The 18,734-nt window shown below is 29.4% G+C and overlaps 2 protein-coding genes across 3 annotated transcripts; both read right to left on the bottom strand.

Annotated features, from left to right (window-relative positions):
- Positions 1-1,101: 1,101 nt before the first annotated feature.
- LOC8272596 (transcription factor MYB58) lies at positions 1,102-4,960 on the bottom strand. 2 transcript variants are annotated; one of them, XM_015715610.2, is made up of 4 exons: positions 4,138-4,960; positions 2,152-2,281; positions 1,726-2,000; positions 1,102-1,614 (listed from the first exon to the last, which is right to left on the bottom strand). In XM_015715610.2, the coding sequence occupies exons 1-4, from the start codon at positions 4,274-4,276 to the stop codon at positions 1,205-1,207; spliced, it is 954 nt and encodes a 317-aa protein (XP_015571096.1). In that variant the 5' UTR covers positions 4,277-4,960; the 3' UTR covers positions 1,102-1,204. The 2 variants fall into 2 exon arrangements, with proteins under 2 accessions (XP_015571096.1, XP_002513377.1); XM_002513331.3 differs by having other exon boundaries at positions 1,102-2,000; positions 4,138-4,958.
- Positions 4,961-12,919: 7,959 nt separating this feature from the next.
- On the bottom strand, positions 12,920-14,586 carry LOC8272597 (ubiquitin-NEDD8-like protein RUB2). Its single transcript, XM_002513332.4, has 3 exons — positions 14,320-14,586; positions 13,658-13,917; positions 12,920-13,271 (listed from the first exon to the last, which is right to left on the bottom strand). The coding sequence occupies exons 1-3, from the start codon at positions 14,410-14,412 to the stop codon at positions 13,160-13,162; spliced, it is 465 nt and encodes a 154-aa protein (XP_002513378.1). The 5' UTR covers positions 14,413-14,586; the 3' UTR covers positions 12,920-13,159.
- Between the last annotated feature and the right edge of the window lie 4,148 nt (positions 14,587-18,734).

Genomic DNA, 18,734 nt, shown 5'->3' with positions numbered 1-18,734 from the left:
TTTTATTTTCCTGCTTGAAAATGAGTGACAGCCAATTTTACTTCATATATTATTTTTAGGTAGATTATATAAAAAGTAATTGAAATATTTATTTCAAGTGTATGAAAATTCGATTTTAATATAAAAATATTATTTTGAGAAATAAGTATATTTATCTCTATAGATTTTAGTTTTGTTATTCCTTTGCTTTTTGTTTTTAATGTAAAATAAGAAAAAAGCATTCAATTAAGGATAGCTCAATTGAAACCGAAGTAATGTTTTGATGGATGGAGTTATTAATTATAAGCTAATTCACAACAAATAGGTGAGAGCTGTATATATGTTTTATTAATCTTGTTGGCTCTTGTTCTTCCAAATCAAATAGAGAGTCTGTTGAAGAGAATCTTAATCTGGTTAGTCATTTTTGCAGTTTGAAGTGAAATAGACCCATTACATATTAGCTGATGCGATAGACAAAGCAACGAACATATAACTGGTCAATCACCAAAACATAGACATATTTTAATTCATGCACATTTTTCCTTGAGATTTAAACTACTTCCACATTCGTTCAGATTAAAGGAGATTCATTCACTGGCTTCAACTTGATTCTGAAATCAATTTATGGTTATAGTTCTACTGTCAGAGCAGCATATTCTCCTTTCAATCTATTTTATGTGTTACGTTACATGTGGTGATTTCTTTACACACATGTTTTAGTGTTGGTAACTCAAGTACATTACCTACCCACTTAATTGAAATGCTTGAACAGATTTCTCAACAACTTTGAAAAAAATTTCAGTATCTGGAAAAAAAAAATCAATCCGTTAATTAATTTCTAATTATAGTATTAAAGAAAGAAAAGGCTATCAATTGAATATAGCTCAATTGATACTAAAACCGTTTTCAGAATTATGAATTAAAATTTTATCGAAGCTCATTAATATAATAAAAATCTATTAATTATAATAACATCATTCACAGGATTCATATCCATGAGTTACATAAACTTTTTCTTTTTCTTTTTTTTTTTTTTTTTTTTTGAGGAAACCGGCTTGCATAATTAACCCATAATACATCAAGCGAGACCTAGTTAACCTATCATTGTAAGGTTAGGAGTACTAACAACAACTAAAAATTGTATATTTCTGATCATGAGAAAATTAATTTCCATATATGTTTCTACAAAATCTACTGGTATTTAATTTTATAGTAAAGTTTAGTCTTATGAAGAAGGCCACAAATGATAATATCCCACTTCAGGATTGACTTCTGGCTTCACCGGTATCTCATACTGAAAAGTCTCAGTGACCAACGGTTCTTCAATTCCAGCTTGATCTAATAAAGTTTCAGGGCTTCCATCTTTTGTCGTAACTTCTTCGAGTCCTAGTTCATTCTCCAAGTACCGTAGCCACTTCTTGTTTTCATCCCCTCCTTTATATGCATCTCCAAGATTTGATGACCTTTGGCAGCAGCTACTCTCTATACTGTTAGTCATAGATAATGAAGAATTCAGTCCATCTAACATGTTCCAGAAATCTAAATCTGACTCAAAAGGAATCTCCACCGCTACATCTTGATCAATCTCCGGTTTGTTCACCTCTTCTAATATATTTTGAACAATATCACAAGGTCCTGAAAAGTTGAATATTTGATCATCTTGCTTAGAGTCATCAACTTGACTGTAGTTTGTGACATTGGAATTATTGGAAGAAGTTGATGAACTTGGAAATTCCTTAGCTTCACCTGCTGGTATAGTATCCAAGACCCTGGTCCTCTTGGTCACAGAGCCATGGTTCCATTGATCATCATGATCATGATCAGGAACCCTTTTACCACATGACATGATTGTGCTGGATGAAGAGGATGATGAAGAAGTAGTCGTTAAAGATTCCTTTGATTCATCTCTGTTGTCAGAATCTTTGTCTGTGAATGATAATTTTTTCTTCAAATGAGTGTTCCATACGTTCTTGATCTCATTATCTGTTCTACCCGGCAAATGGGATGCAATTTTTGACCACCTGAAGAAAAGAAAAATAATATTTAAATATTGTTTATGAGACATGTCATTAAACAAAGTGCAATACTGATATATGTTTCTTCTTCATTTTTTCTTTTTGGTGCATCATTTTTTTTTTTGGGGGGGGGGGGGGGGGGGGGGCAGAATCTTACTTGTTTCCCAAAGTTTGGTGCAGTGTAATGATGGTGTCTTCTTCCTCTTTGGTGAAGTTCCCTCGCTTTACGTCTGGTCTTAGGTAATTAATCCATCTCAAACGACAACTTTTCCCGCATCTTAACAACCCTATAAAACCAAAAACAACAAAATTGATCAGTTTAATATATATTAAAATATAATCTAATCAACTCTAATGAAAATAAAAAATTATGTTAATATATGATATAATATGACTGAATGTTCTTGATGGCTTGGATATAGGTAAATTTCCACAATTCAACCACCCGGAGTTTGAAACTCTCTTAGATTTTCCATGTGTTTATATATATAGCCAAGAAAATGAAGCATCTCTAACCCAGCACAATACTAATAATGAGCACTAAAAAAAAGTCCAAGCTGCGTGTTAGATCGGCCATTTAGATAGGTAAGTAGTGTTGTTTACCTATTCAAATGTTTTATTGTTCTTCCAAAGGAAACGAGTCTTATATATCTAGTGATTGGTTGCTAATTTTCTTTGTTCTACATAGGATTGTATCTCATCATGGTCCACGGAATCAAGAGTTTAGCTACCCATTGTCCTATCGCATATTATTTTTGATGTGACTATCAATTCCTATAATATGTTTTACGTTGATTTATGTGGTGATGGTGAATTTCTTTTTCTTTCTTTTTTTTTAATTTGCGGCTTCTTTTGAAGTAATATTTTATTCTTTATTTTTCGTAAACTTTTTAAATATTCAAATATATGTTTGTACGTATATATCTTATTTTAACTCTTAAATTTTTTAATATTAAAAATAAAATTTATCAAAAAGAAATCTTTATAAGAATTTTATCGTGTCAAAATCAATTACATAGAAATATATAATATTATTTATTAATTATATTTATTGACTTTTTATAATATTATATATTAATATTTAATTAATCGTATCTATAAATGACATGATAGATTACCAAATTAGTATTGAAATTTAATCTTAGAAATTTTTGAATTAAATATTTGAATAATTATTATAGAAAAAAGTCATATATTCCTTCCAATTATTGAATGAATTGCATATATTTGAATAATTGAATAATAAAATATTATAAATATTTTAAATTTACAATTACTTTATAAGTATCATACATCTTATATAGGAATGCAACAATAGGTATAAGTTATAAGTGTGTTTTTTCTTCCGATAAAAAAGCAATAAGCATTAAGCATTAAGCTGTGCATATCCAAAACCGGCAGATAAAATCATTTGGTATGATTGGACGGTTTTAAGCTTTAGTTGACAACAAATTTGCTAAATATTGAATGATTCATGCTAAAATTACAGATACGGGTGGTTATCTACAAGTAGAAGAATATTAATGATGGTTGAATATGCTATGCTGGTGTTTCCATATATGTATATATATAATAAGTCACCGGCGGCAGTGTTGAGAGTGCTGTGCTAAAAATCTTGATATCACAGAGACGGGTTAGTCATTTCCATGGTGTTATACGCATAGACAAGTGGCTTATCCTTAATCTCAGATTTCAAAGGTCATTTGATCAGCTATAAAAACGTTTCAAACTTGCCCTCGTCCCTACTTTGTACAATGTTTTGGTGACAGTACTATAGTCAACACACTCAAAAAAACAATACAGGATTTTCTTTCTTTAGAAAAAAATAAAAAGAGAAGATTATTTCAAGAACAAGACAAAGCATAACAACTGCGTGTCACTGTTCGATTGAGAGATTTCTTTTAAGAAAAAAGAAAAACGCTTAAATAAGAATAATATGATATAGAAAACAGTGGGCGATACCAAAAGAAAAAGGTAGGAAGATCTGGAATGATAAGGGATGATAATCATTCAAGAATCAGAATAGGAATAAATCTCATGATCACATCAAGAAGTTGAATTTCAAGGAAGAAGAAAACAGGACTGACTGCCCATGATCAAGAACCCAGGAATGCAGGATCAAAGAAAGAGAGAGATCACTAACCAGCTTGTTTAGGAAGAGCCCTCCAGTTTTCATGTCCGTGTTTTTGAATGAAAGTGATGAGCCTCAAATCTTCAGCAGGACTCCACGGACCTTTCTTCACTTGACTCTTATCGCAGCAAGGCGCTCTTCCTTTCCCCATGGCAGTCTCTCGATTACAGTGCTTTTCTTTCTCACTCACTTACATATATGCATACCAAGAGAGAATCTTTATCATCACCTTTCTCTCTTTTATATAGAAAATCTGGGTACAGACTTATAGAGAGAGAGAGAGAGAGAGAGAGAGATGGCTAAGGCCACAAGGTTCATGCCATTAAGTACAATGCCAAATAGAGCAATAAATAGAAGGAGATCCAGAAAAGATTACTAAATATCTGTAACTTTTTTCAAAAAATAAAAAATATTAAATAATTATTTATTGTCCTATATAAGTACAATGTTTAGGAAGCTCAAATATATAATCAACTAGAGTTAAATATTCATTTTCACATTTTAAAATGTAAAGTACCATAGTTGTCATAATTTTTGGCCGTCCATTCCATCACAAATAGCATCATTCATCATCTTGTTGATGTCATCATTTTTAATTGGGTAACTTTTATATCATAATTTCTCTTGTAAAAAATTAAGCCTTTATTGTAAAAAAAAAAAAAAAAAAAGTATCATAATTAGTTGTTTTTGAAAATTCAAACTCACAAAGAACATATATATGGCATTTATACATAAATAATTTTATTTTCAACACCGATATATGCACAGCCAAGACTTGTGCATATATTTGTCTTTATTTCAGTGTATTCATGCCATATATTATACTCCTATTCTCATTACAAATGTAATCATGGCAGCTTTGGTAACTTTACTAACAGGATTTCTTACCATTTTTATGATTTTTATACTATTTTACTTTGATAATATTTCAAAGCCGCAACTCTGCCATCTTTTCGTTTTCCTTTTATCCTTTTTTCTTCTTTCAAATTTCTCACATTATGTTAGTTTCTCCTAAAATGGCAAGATGATATATCTGTTCAATTTCTTCCCAGAGCTTCTCCCTATAAACTGCAGACATGATCTTAACAAAGAAAAAGAAAAAGTGCAATGGAAAAGGAAAGGAGAAAAATTGCAGACTACTTCACAGATTTTCTTCCTTGTATACGAACTGAGAGAAAATTTTATGGTACCAAATCATATTCAGAACTGTATTCATGATGTTACAAACTCTGCTAGAATTATTACTCAAGAAATTGTTTTTCTTACTAAAAACTTTAAGAGAACCTATTTAACTTTTCAAACTGTCAGGAGACTTTTAAGAAACTACTGTAATGGCAAATAAAATTCAATATTTGAACTGTTCAAATAAGCATCCATCCCCGGCCGTGGATGCATATAAACCATTCATGTAAAGATGAGAACCAAAGGTTAAGATAGAAAATTATAATTTATGGACATACTGTCAAATGAATTATGTAGAGTATGTGCGTGTGTGAACAAAACAAAGTCTAAGTAATCTAAAAGAAAATCCGTAAAAGGGAAAATCGGATTACAAGTCTCATTCATTAGAGGATCGAAACGTTTTTGTAAGGTTATTAGGTATTTGATTAATGATGTCATTGGTGATATTATTATTTGCTAACACAAAGAAACACTGGGTTTGGGTTTAAGAGATAGCACACGTTTTAATATACGTGCACACTGTACCCATTACAAAAAAGTATAAGAAATCAAAGGAGCTGCCAATTATTTCCATGCAGCTAAAATGAGGAAAAAGTTAACATCAAACTAATATTAATCGACTATTAAGATTAAAGACTAAACAGTTAATCAATAGAATTTGTTTTTAATAAATAAAAAAAAAAATTGAAGTAGGCTCAAATTTCATGCATGTTCTATTGAGTACACCTATAGAAGAAAAAGGCAAAACAAACCCCACATGTGTGTGGTGATCATTTCTGAGTTCCAAGTGAAAATGAGATGGAAGTATGTAATAAGGCTTTGGGTTTTGACAAAAGTGGTCAGAATATGATTCAGAGAATGTTAATGGAGTGTGAGATGTTGAATTTACTTCTTATTTCTTGATCGATGTAGGCACCCAACAATTTGTCTAGTTGACTCTTTGTTACCTGTTCTAGACTGTGTTTGCTTCACCTTTATCTTCTTTTTTTTCCTGGCCAGGAAAAAACTACATCAGAGTTTTCTTCATTTACTTAATTACCTGTTTGTTCATAAAGGATAATTCTCAATTAGCGTCTTTGTTTGACCTAGTGCGCCACTCTGCACCAACTATTGGGTTGGCAGTATTTTTAGAATTTACTTTTATAAATGCATCAAGCAGATGCAAAGAATGTATTTTTAAAATGGTTTGAAAACATATTTTAATGCCGATTGATACGTGAATTAGCTCAAAATACTATTCTTGTCTTTTTAAATAACAATAATAAAAACTTACTCTTACTTTCTTTATCTTCATTTTGATATAATTTGGAGTAGAAATCCTTAAGCGAGTAATTAATTAATTAAGCAAAGGTAGCTACCAATTAATCAGTATTTACAACTTTACTAGCTTAAAACTGAAACAATTTTCCTTCATTTAATAATTAAAACTTTTTACGTGACTACAACTAATTTGATAATCACATCTCCCATTTGTAAGAGGACACCTAAATGTAAAATCCGGATTGTCTACCTAAATGATACAATTGTCAATTAGTTTTGGGGTTTGTGAGGAAAATCTTCATTTGAGCAAAGCTCCAACAAAATAATTAGAAATAGAAAAAGAAAAATATTCGGAATATTTTCTGACGCATGGTTTGATATATATTGGAGAACTTAACTTCATAGTTCTAATTGGAGAATAACTGGAAAAATCATTCAGATCCACTAAGTAACAAATTCTTCATTAATTACTAGAGGTTATAACATTCTTGATTGAAAATGGCCTTTCACCTAAATTTGATCATTTTTCCTTTAGGCCCCTAAATTAAAAAGGACCCATATTTTGACAATCCGTATTCTCACCTAATAAATTAAGACCTCAATCATTTCTTAAGAAAAAAAAAATAATAAGACCTCAAACATTTAGCATATAATCATTTTGATAATAATAATTAGTTTAATCTTCAAAGGAAATAAAACCCATTAAGTAAACAACTTCACTTAACCAATAATTCAGCTAAAGCCCACAAATTACAAAAGAAACATAAACAAAAAGGTAGAAAAATCATCCCGACTCTTTTAATTGTTTCAAAATTAATTAATGTAATTTGTTTATCACATTAGCAAGTGGAATGTTGTGAGATTCATGACAAACAAGTCTAAGGATTTAGGTCATCCACCCAAAATAGTGCCTTTTGAATATGCATAATAAACAAATCAAGTTTGAAAAATATCAGTAATTTTTTTCAGGCAAAGCAATGCCCCATGCAATCTTACAAAGTCTAACAATTGTCTAACCAGTTGAGAAGGACATAATTAAGAAAGGTTGATTAATTAATGCATCTTCGTAGTCTTTTGTTAGGGAAACTAACATTATAAAAGCTTTTACCATTTGTTACCTAATCTTGACATGTTTTTGTCTTCTTGGTTAGTAGCTCTCACTTACCATAGGAGACTTTTGATGACTACCAAACTACACTAGTCTAAGATAGAAACAGGAAAGAGACATCTGGAGAGAGATACATGAAGAGATTAAATAATTAATATACATAAAAAAGAAATTAGATTCATATAAAATATAACATGTGCATGACGATTAGCTTATGTGTGAATGAGGGCAGGAAGACAAGTGGCTTAGTCGTAAAGCTATCTCTTAGAGGCTTGACAAATTATTTTTGTAGTTCCTTTGAAATAGTAAGAACCCAGTCACACGAGTGCTTGGATTTTGCTGTGTACATGTTATGAGAGAGTTTTTAAGTTTGACAAGAATGCAAAGAAATGCGTGTGATATATATTATTAATATATATCTGCACTCATTTGGATGACTAATTAACCCATATCTGTATATTTCAAAAGAAATGACTTTAATCATTCTGGGTTTGACATGATCATCTGCACATTGTAATTATTTGTACGTAGTATGAAAATATCTCTTTATTTATATATATATTATCTTTAAATTTTTGTGGACAGTAATATCTAAGCGAGTAATGTCGCAGGTGAAGCTACTTGTATTCTATTTGCCATGTTCTTGGCTTAGTTGTGGCTAGGATGTTGGCAGCTGGGCAATGCAGCATGCCGTATGCTTACACCTCCGAATCATATAAATTGTACACATGTAGAGATTGGCCTGTTTGAAAATGATACATGTCTCAAGAATATCTACTCTCAAAAGTCAATACGTTATAGAATTTCCATATGAACAAAATTGATAGTGCAGTCCAAGGGAAGGGAAAGTTAGGTAACTCAGAGGGAGGGTTTAAGACCTGCAAGGTAAGAATCTAAGACAGACAGAGGGTTTAAGACCTGCAATGTAAGAATCTAAGACAGACACTTCAAACGACTCTTTCTCAAAGATTTTTCTACGACACGAACTTAATGATCTTAGATAATTTCATTGGAGCAACGATAATGACAAAAGGTAATTTGCGTACCTTATACTAAACTCGGGAGAGAGAAATTCTTTTGTCTCAATCAATAAAAAACAATGCAGCAATTTTGTTATAATTATTTTATAGATCAGTTTATATGTTTGTCCCATATAGAGTAAGTAAGGTGATTTTATTGAGCTTTGCACAGGATCTATGTAGTTAGTTCTTTTATTGACTTAGTTAAAGGATACTACTTTTAACTTCTTTGTATCCCTAATCTATTACATATATATGTTTGATACTAAAGTGGCTGTTAAATGATATATCCAAAATATGTTTTGATTTTTTCTATTATAAGATGATATGAGCATTTATCATTAAAATATAGTAGTTGACATAAGTTCAGTTTACTTGTAAAAATACAAAATCATCATCAACCTTTCACGCACAAATTTTTATTTATTTTTAAATTAGCTTCATCTTTCTTATTGCAAGTCATAAGAACACCTAAGCGAGACCCTAAGTATTAAATATGGTGTTGAAAATCTTTTAGAAATATACATTCTAGATGAAGAAATTTCAACATGCAGCCCTCTATAATTTCTTCTTTACATGTGAACTTGATTTTGGGAAACTGTTTTGCCTAACAATTTTTGACTGAAAATTAAATTACTCAAGAGTATAGATAACAAATCGTTTGGTGCTTCTAGTAAATCATCATAAGTCTGCCCAACGACAAGGAAGAACAAGCCCCCTCAATTAGGCTGTGAACAATTAATCATGGGTATAATATAAAATTTTATTTAGCCGACTCTAGCTATCGGACCGGCAAAATTCCGATAAAACTGACTCATTTTGTTATTGTCCCTATGGATTCTTTTTCCTGAACAATAATAATGAATTAGTGTCAATATTTTATTGAAATCCTTATAGCTGTGAAAAATAAAACACAATTAAATCTGTTTTCTTTATTTTTATTTATTTTCATAATTACTCAACGACTAGAGATACCAATTACATGAATCTTGAATGTAAGCATGTATTAGAATTAGAGGTTCAGACAAAGCAACCGACCATCATTAAACGATAAAAAGGATGATGTATTGTACACAAAAGTACAAGATTAATTTAGGTAATATATATATATATATATATATATATATAAAGTTCAGCATGCCTAACAGCATGTCGCATGTCTTAATGTGTTTCAGTGCATGAGAACCTCACAATATAATACTGTTCAACCTGACCCTATTTTCTTGTTTTACTTTTCAAAGAGACAAAATAAAAATTAATTTTTTAACTTTTGACTTGCAATAAAATGCATTACAAGGCCTTTGGCAATGATTTGGTTTACGAAATCAAGTAAAAATAAATAAATTATAAATTCCTACCTATAGTCTATCCATAATGAAGCATTTACATATATAATCCAAAAATATAAAATTTTAATATATATATATTTATTTATTTTTGATAATTATGCTCACCATTATATGTAATATTAAGTTTTTTAAATAATTATTTTTATTTTAAACTATTATATTAATACATTAACTAAAATGTAACTTTTCTAATTAAATAATTATTTTAATTCTAAAATAGTATTTAATTAATATACTAATTAATAAGTTATTTTTAATTAAACAATAGTATTTAATCTAAAATATATATTAGTTTTTTTTTAATATTAGTTTATATAGATTTATTAAATAAATTAATAAAATTTTCTTATCTAATTTGAGATATTATTAATTATATTTATTTATTAAATTATTAATAATTTATTCAATTTCATATTAGTTAAATTTTATACATATAAATACTTTTTAAAAGGCAAAAGGTACAACGATGCCCTTGAACTTATTCGAAAAGTCTAATTAAGTTTCTATTTTTTTATCCAATTAAACTCATTAACTTTTATAAAATATCTAATTAACTCTGAATACTACCAGCGTCCGAAATGTTGTCAAGTGTAATGATCTTATTATTTCAAGAACGCAAATAATAACCGCTTATGTTACGTGAGGGAGAGAAAGTCATTCCTTTTTTTTATTTTGCACAATTAGTATCTATATATCCTAACTTATAAAGAAGAGTAGTGATTTATTTCCTCACCTGAAATGGCAACAACATTTTTGTTTTCTTCATCACGCTCATTTGTAAGTAGAGAGTGAGTGCAAATTGTTGAGTTAAATTACATTCCAACACCTCCAATATGTTTTTGCAATAAAACCACAAAAATGTACATTTCATGAAGAAAGACCAATCCTAAAAGGAGGTTCTACGATTATTATTCATACTCTCAAAATAACCTTTACACTTAACAGCATTTTAGACGTTGTTAATATTAGGAATTAATTGGATCTTTTATAAAGTTAATGAATTTAATTGAACCGAAAAAATGATGAGAATTTAATTGGACTTTTTATAAAAGTTAATAGGTTTAATTGAAAAAAAAAATAGAAACTTAATTTAATTTTTCTAATAAGTTGAAAGATATTTTTATATATTTTACCTTTTTAAAATAAAAAATTTCATATACGAATTTGAAATATTAATAATCCAATAGCAATAACCACACAAGACCCAAATACACGTCTAAAATAGCTTAATTCAAATACTACGATTCTGAATTTTTTTAGCTATATTCTATCCTTTAAACAATAAAGCATATAGCTAAATTAATTTATACTTTTAACATTGGTTTACTCAAATTCTCCCCTCAATAATATACTAAACTTGTTTCGTGATTTCTTCTACTCCGCTGGGATGAATTGATGAAGATGAACATCATTTTCGCTTGCAATAATTAGTTTTAATGGGTATTAATGTTGGACAAAAAATAGAATATAATTAAAATAGAAATCTGTGAATTATGGGAATTACTCCTTATATGAATTTAGAGGCTTGGTAAGTATTTAAAAAATAAATTATATAAAACTCGCATAAATCCAAAGAGATACTGACTAGGAAAAGAAACTATATAAAACTAGTCATATATTCATGTGTTGTATGGCCATTATTATTATTTCGATTATAAAATTAAATTAATAGATATAATTTAATAAATTATTCAATATTTACTATTGATTTATAATATTTTTAAAAAATAATAGTAAATTAATTATTTTTAAATGTTCTTAATATTTTTTAAGATTTTAGTGCAGTAATATAAACATTATTTTAAAATATTTATTTATTATTTCTAATATTATATAGATTAATACTATCAATATAATTGATATTACTAATTCTTTAGAAATATAAATTATTACATAATCAAGAATTTATTTATTAATGAATAAATATTTAAAAATATTATTTTTTTATAATTAAAATTATTATCTAATTAGAAAATTAATTTGTTAGTTAATATAATATTAAAATATAATTAATAAGTTATTTTTTAAAATAATTATTATCTAATTAGAAAATTAATTTATTATTAATATGTTATTTCTTAGAATTAGAATGAACGTTTAATTAGAAATATAAATTATTAATTAATAAATTAATAGAAAAAATTATAAAATTATACATAAACTTAAATTTTATGTGTAAAAATAAATATATATATTAATATAAAAAATTTATATGTCAAAAATTATCAAAAGAAATTAATTTTCAGAAATTAATATACAAACAGATTATTACAAATGACAATTTGCAAAGACGCAGTAGGTTTAAATTCTTTAAGAATGGGAGAGAGATCAAAAGTCTCATTGGGCCCTCTCTTATTATTAATGTTATTATTAAATAAAATTAGGCTTTGTGGATGTCAAATAATCTTCTACGGTAAATTCGTAATCCTGCATTTGCAGAGCCAAGGATGAACAGATTTTAATTAGTCCAAATCATTTCTTACAATAAAAGCCCATTAGGGGTAATGATGATGAGGGTACTAGTAGTACATAACAAATAGCAGGCTGAAATCGTAATCCTTTTAATAAAATCCATCATAAATTGCTTGTGTTTTATGATGATTTCATCAGTACTGACAATTGGACGCCTATTTCACGGAATAGACAAACACATAGAATGATGGAAGCTGCTGTTGCTTTTTCTTCGCAGTAACAGCATGAAAACCTCAGTAAGTTTCTAAACCTTGAAAAGGAAGTCAGTCGCAGATTTCCCTTGCAGACATGGCAATTATAAGGTACACCTGAGCCACTGCATACAACAGGAGACAGAGAGAGAGATGTGTTGGGCGAGGGCTGGGGCTATCTCATCGCTGATTCAAACTTTAACAGTGATCAGATAATGAATTGCAAACATGAATTTAGTATGAAAATATGAATTTAGCATATCATACTTGCGTACTTTGAAAAGGCCTAGAGATATAGCAAGACAAAATAAGCACAGTAAATAGAAACAGATCACTTGACTGGGAAATGAACAATCTCATGTTCAGAAAATGAATTGAACATCCTCCCTATTGTAGTCTCAATGCTTATCCACACGTCACAGACAAAGACATTCTAAAAGATACAGGCACCATCTAAAAACAACCACCCCTCAAGGCAAGCACAAGATGAAGCACAGAACCACCCTCAATGTTGTAGTCACGAGCTGTCTTGTCATCTCCGAGCTGCTTCCCAGCATAAATAAGCCTGCAATCAGTAGCAAGCATCAACGGGAGAAATGATTTCATGATAAAACACTATATATTATCTAAATGAATACATAAAAAGTACCATGCTGAATTTATTGAAACTTGGTTCCCCACTACAACAAATTATCTAGGTTCAGCATTACTAATTAAGCAAGCAAGTAGTGATATTGCATAGAGTCCATTGAAGTTATATTTAGACGATCATACTTCTTTAATTTCGCTCATTTGTCAAATTCAGTACTTGCTTCTACTCCACAAGAAGGAAACAGATAGCTGTCCTAGGATCAGATAATTGATGCATAGCAGAATTCTCATATACTACAAAGCAAAAAAAATGCAGTCTTTAATAGAGAAATATATTGTAGAAAAGATGAACATCATCACCTTTGCTGGACAGGAGGAATGCCTTCTTTCTCCTCAACACGTTCCTTGATTCGATCGATGGTATCTGTAGGCTCAATATCAATTTCAATCTCCTTTCCAGTAAGAGTCTTGACCTTGATCATAGTTCCTCCTCGAAGCCTCAAAACAAGATGAAGTGTGGACTCCTTCTGGATGTTATAGTCAGCAAGAGTACGCCCATCCTCCAGTTGCTTACCAGCAAATATCAATCTTTGCTGGTCTGGAGGAATCCCTTCCTTATCCTAATCGAATATATAACAATACATCAATTGTTATATTCCACACAGTTTAGCAACACACAAACAAAGAACAACACCCCTAAATCAAAACCCAAAATCTCATTACAATTTCTAGCAAGGAAGTTATTAATATACTGATTATCAATCTATTTATGTCAAAAATTCAGTTGGGCAACCAAAAGGATGTGAAATTTTGAAGCTATTGGCAAATTCAAGAGATAATTTAAATTTTATTAATATCATCATCGCTGGAGACATTCGCAACCCTAGCGTTAAAAAGAATAATAACATATACCCAGAGTAGCAAACAAGGTTTCAGCGAGAAACAAACTCCAAGCAACAATTTTTCAATAAAAAATAATCTCATAAATTAAGAAAAGATAAAAGAAAAAACAAAAGAAGTACCTGAATCTTAGCTTTGACGTTGTCAATGGTGTCGCTGCTCTCGACCTCGAGAGTAATAGTCTTGCCAGTGAGGGTCTTAACGAAGATCTGCATCTTCTTCTTCTTCTTCTTCTTCTTCTTCTTCTTCCTTCGCCCACTCTCTCAAAGATGCTGATAGCGATGAACTACGGGTAGCGTAGAGCAGCTCCCCGGTTATTTAAAATCTCTTTTTTTTTCTTGAGATACGGTGTAGTTTCTTTTTCCTTTTATTTATTTATTTTGTTTTTTTACGGGAAGAGGAGAGATAGAAGAGAATATTAGCGGGGGCCCAACCATTATTTTTATACTCTCATCATCGCCCCTCGCTCCTTTTGTTTCTATTGGTTGAGCCTAATTGGGCAATATTATAAAGTATTCAAATTACAGTTCAAATACTTACATAAGAAATTTATTTATTCAAAAATATTATAATTCAACATAGCATTTACCTTTTCATTTCCTTTAGATTTTAATATTCTCCGGTACAATTAATTGATTCTCAATAATATTTTATCGTGGTAATTAATTATAATTATATTAATGTCAATCAGAATAATTTGTTAAATGAGTTATTCTAGAAATTTTGAATTTGAAATATTTTATCATCTTTCACTATTATTATTATTATTTTATAATAATATGTAATTATGTTTAATAAATATAAAGAGATTTATGACAACCGTTTGAATTGTCAATGTTGATTGATTTCAGCGTGAAAATAACAGAGTGAGACAATCTTATAGTTTTAGGCTCAGATTATTTATGAGTAGCCCACTTCACAGTTCATATGTTTGTCGGCCTCAAGTTAAGATGGCCCCATTATTTGTGGCCTTTTTTCTCCTTTAATTTTGGTGCATGAAAAATAAAAAAAAATAAAAAAACATCCCAAAATAGACCGTCTTTCTTTATTCCATTTTAAACTAAACAAATACTTTCAAAATAAGTCACCATCTTCAAACTCCTTAGCTATTATTCTCTTAAATGCAAAATGGATAATTATTTAAGGCGATTAACACATTTTATATTCATAATATCCAATTATATGAGTTCAATACTGAAACTAATATTTTTTTCATTAAAAAGTCAATGTGTCAAACTTTTCCTCCCCTAATACAAAAGTCAACACTTTTTAGAATAATATAATAATCCATTGGAATAAATCAAATTACCTAAATGCTTTTAAATATGTGATGAAAGGAAAATTACTTTACCTAATTTACTTTTCCCACACCTCTCAAACGACTAAAAAAAAATACTGTATTTTAGTATTTTTTTACTTTTCAAACAAAAAGTAAAATGAAACAGTTTCAACATAATAGTAATGTCTTAAATTTCACTACAACAAATAAAATTAATTCAATATATGAGATGAATTTTATAATAGTCATGATAATATAATAAATAAAAATTTTAATAGAATTACTTCAAAAAACACTATTAGCGTAATAAAATTTTTAAAAGTATTTAAAATATCAAAACAAAAGACAATATATCTTTTTATTTATATGAATAAAATACTGTTCCAATTATATTAATTAAAGATCATAATATTTTATATTATTAACTTCTATTTTGTTGAAATCTATTATAAAATTTATTTTTATATAGTGTAACAGTAAAAAAATTTAATTCGAATAAAATGAATATAACTAAGAAAATTACAAAAATAAATAAAAATAAAATAGTAAAATTAAACGAAAATTTTAGTTTTATAAAATATATTGACTTATTAAAATACGATTAGTTTAGAAATTATATTTTTTATGTGAAAAGTTATTCTAGTTGTAACTAATTTTATAAATTTAGTTATATAAAATTTTAAATAATTTTATATTTCAATTAAATAAAAAAAATTTAAATTTGTAAATATATTTCATGAAATTTTATAGTATTTGTCAAAGAAGCAAATTAAATGAGTTAGTTGCTGAAGTCGGTTGATTAGTTAGCTAACTGTAATTTATTCTTTAGTTAGTAACAACCTAATGAGGTGGCAACTTTAGATTGGTTTGCTTGTTACATAAAAACTTTTATATAAGCCACGTAACTAACTTAGTAAATACACACTTTACATATTTCTTCAGTCCTCTCTTTTTCTCCCACTGTTATGGTATCAGAGCATATGGATTAGATTCAAGAAAACGGTTACAAAAGTTCTTTTCATTTTTTCTCATCTTCTTTATTCTTTCTCAAGCTTCAATCGTGGCAGAAAACACTAACCAAAATGTCAATCTCCTGGAAGATCCAACTTCACCTTACTACCTTCATCACACTGAGAATCACAGTTCAGTCATCGTTTCACCAGAGCTCACTTTGATGAATTTTTCATCTTGGAAAAGGTCTTTTCTTCTTGGTGTTTCAATTAGAAACAAATAAGGTTTCTTGAATCAAAGTATACCTAAACCAGCAATAGAAAGTTCTCTTTACCTTGCATGCATTCGTTGTAACAACTTGATGGTAGCCTGGTTATTGAGATTGATTTTTGCTCTTATTGCTTCTATTGTTTTTTACATGGAGGAGCTAGTGAAATCTGGAACAAATTGAACTAGAGATTTTCTCAATCAAACGATTTTAGGATTTGTCATTTGCAACATATTTTATGTACAGTAACTCAAGGTTCAAGATATGTTGATGCCTATTTCATTGATCTTAATAGTATTTAGAAAGAAATGAGGAATTTCAGGCCACTTCCACATTGTTCATGTGGAAAGTGCAATCAAAATTGTTTTCAAGTATATGTTAATCTTCAACAAAAGGATTATGTTTGTAAATTGTTGAATGGATTGAATGAGTTATTTTAGGCTTTACATTCATAGATTGTCATCATAAAACCATTTTCAAGTCTTGATTAAGCCTATAACATGGTTTTAAGGGAAGAAAGTCAAAGATCCATTCATGCACAGTCTCAAGTCTTGAATGATGCAGCTGTAACGGCAGTCAAGAATGGAAAACTTAATTTGTATTGCACTCATTGTAGTAAAACATGATATTTGAGAGAAAAATGCTACAAGCTTATAGGTTTGCCTACAGACTTCAAGTTCACCAAAGGTAAAAATGCTGCTCTTATTAATAACACTTCATATGCTAATCAAATTATACTAAAATCATAAGATCTTGATGAATCAATGGGATCGAGACCCTTTAATCAGTTGAGTTTGTGTAAGGAGAAAATTCACAAGTAGATGAGCTTACTTACTGGCTAGACTAATGCATCAACAACTTCCTCATCTCATACAAAAAATCATCTCATCAATGTTGCAGGTAATGATTTTTTTGTGTTATCCATATCTATGCTAGTTGATGTTAAGTATGGAATTTCTCCCTTAATGGTTGACATATGAGTCATATCACGCATAGTGTGTTCTGTTGATCTCTTTGATTCTTGTGAGACTATTGCTAGTTGTGTTGTGAAGTTACCTAACGGATCTATTGCTCAGGTCACACATATTGGGATTGTTACACTTAATCCTTATCTGTTATAAATGTAGTTTCGTATGAAACTTGGCATGACAGTTAGGTCATGTTCCTAAAAAGATTTTTCCGTCCTTGAATCACTTGCTTGCTTGTAAGAATGTTGAGAATATTCCTTGTATCACTTGTCCAAGGGCTAAGCTGAGAAGGTTACCATTTCCAGAATCAGTAGTTCAAGTTGCAGGTCCTTTTGACTTAGTTCACATGGATGTCTGAAAACCGTACTTTCATACTGACTTGAATAAGAATCATTACTTCCTTTCAATTGTTGATGAATTTTGTAAATGTACTTGGGTTTTCTTCATAAATATAAATCACAAGTTAGTTACTGGATCAAATACTTCTACAATCTTATTTTTACTCAGTTTCATCCGCCAATCAAGGTTATAAGGACAGATCAAGGAACTCAGTTCAGATTGAATGATTTTTATCATGACAAAGAAATTATTCATCAGAGGACATGTGCTTATACTCCTTAATAGAATGGCACTGTTGAGAGGAAGCACCAACAAATTTTGAATGTGGTAAGATCTTTGTTGTTTCATGCTAATTTGCAAATCAAGTTCTGGGGAGATGCGATTTTAATTGTTGTCTATTTAATCAATCGAACTCTAACTACTCTTCTTAATGGTAAAACACCATTTGAGGTTCTATTTCACAAAGCACCAACTTATATCATCTTAGATCCTTCAAATTGAAGGATTTAGGGAAATAGAGGTATTTCTTGGGCTTAGAAGTTGCAAGAACTTCAGTAGGAATTTCAACGTGTCAGAGAAGGTATACTCTAGAATTAATTGAGGAATATGGCATGTTAACAACAAAACCTTCTAGTGTCCCTATTAAAGTTAATCATTATTTGATGCATGATAATGATCATGTGTTACAGAATCCATTTAAATATGGGAAAATAGTTGGAAAACTGATGTACC

This window comes from Ricinus communis, chromosome 4 (genome assembly GCF_019578655.1).
Source record: "Ricinus communis isolate WT05 ecotype wild-type chromosome 4, ASM1957865v1, whole genome shotgun sequence".
NCBI lineage: Eukaryota > Viridiplantae > Streptophyta > Magnoliopsida > Malpighiales > Euphorbiaceae > Ricinus > Ricinus communis.
This window is presented reverse-complemented; position numbering and strand designations above follow the sequence as displayed.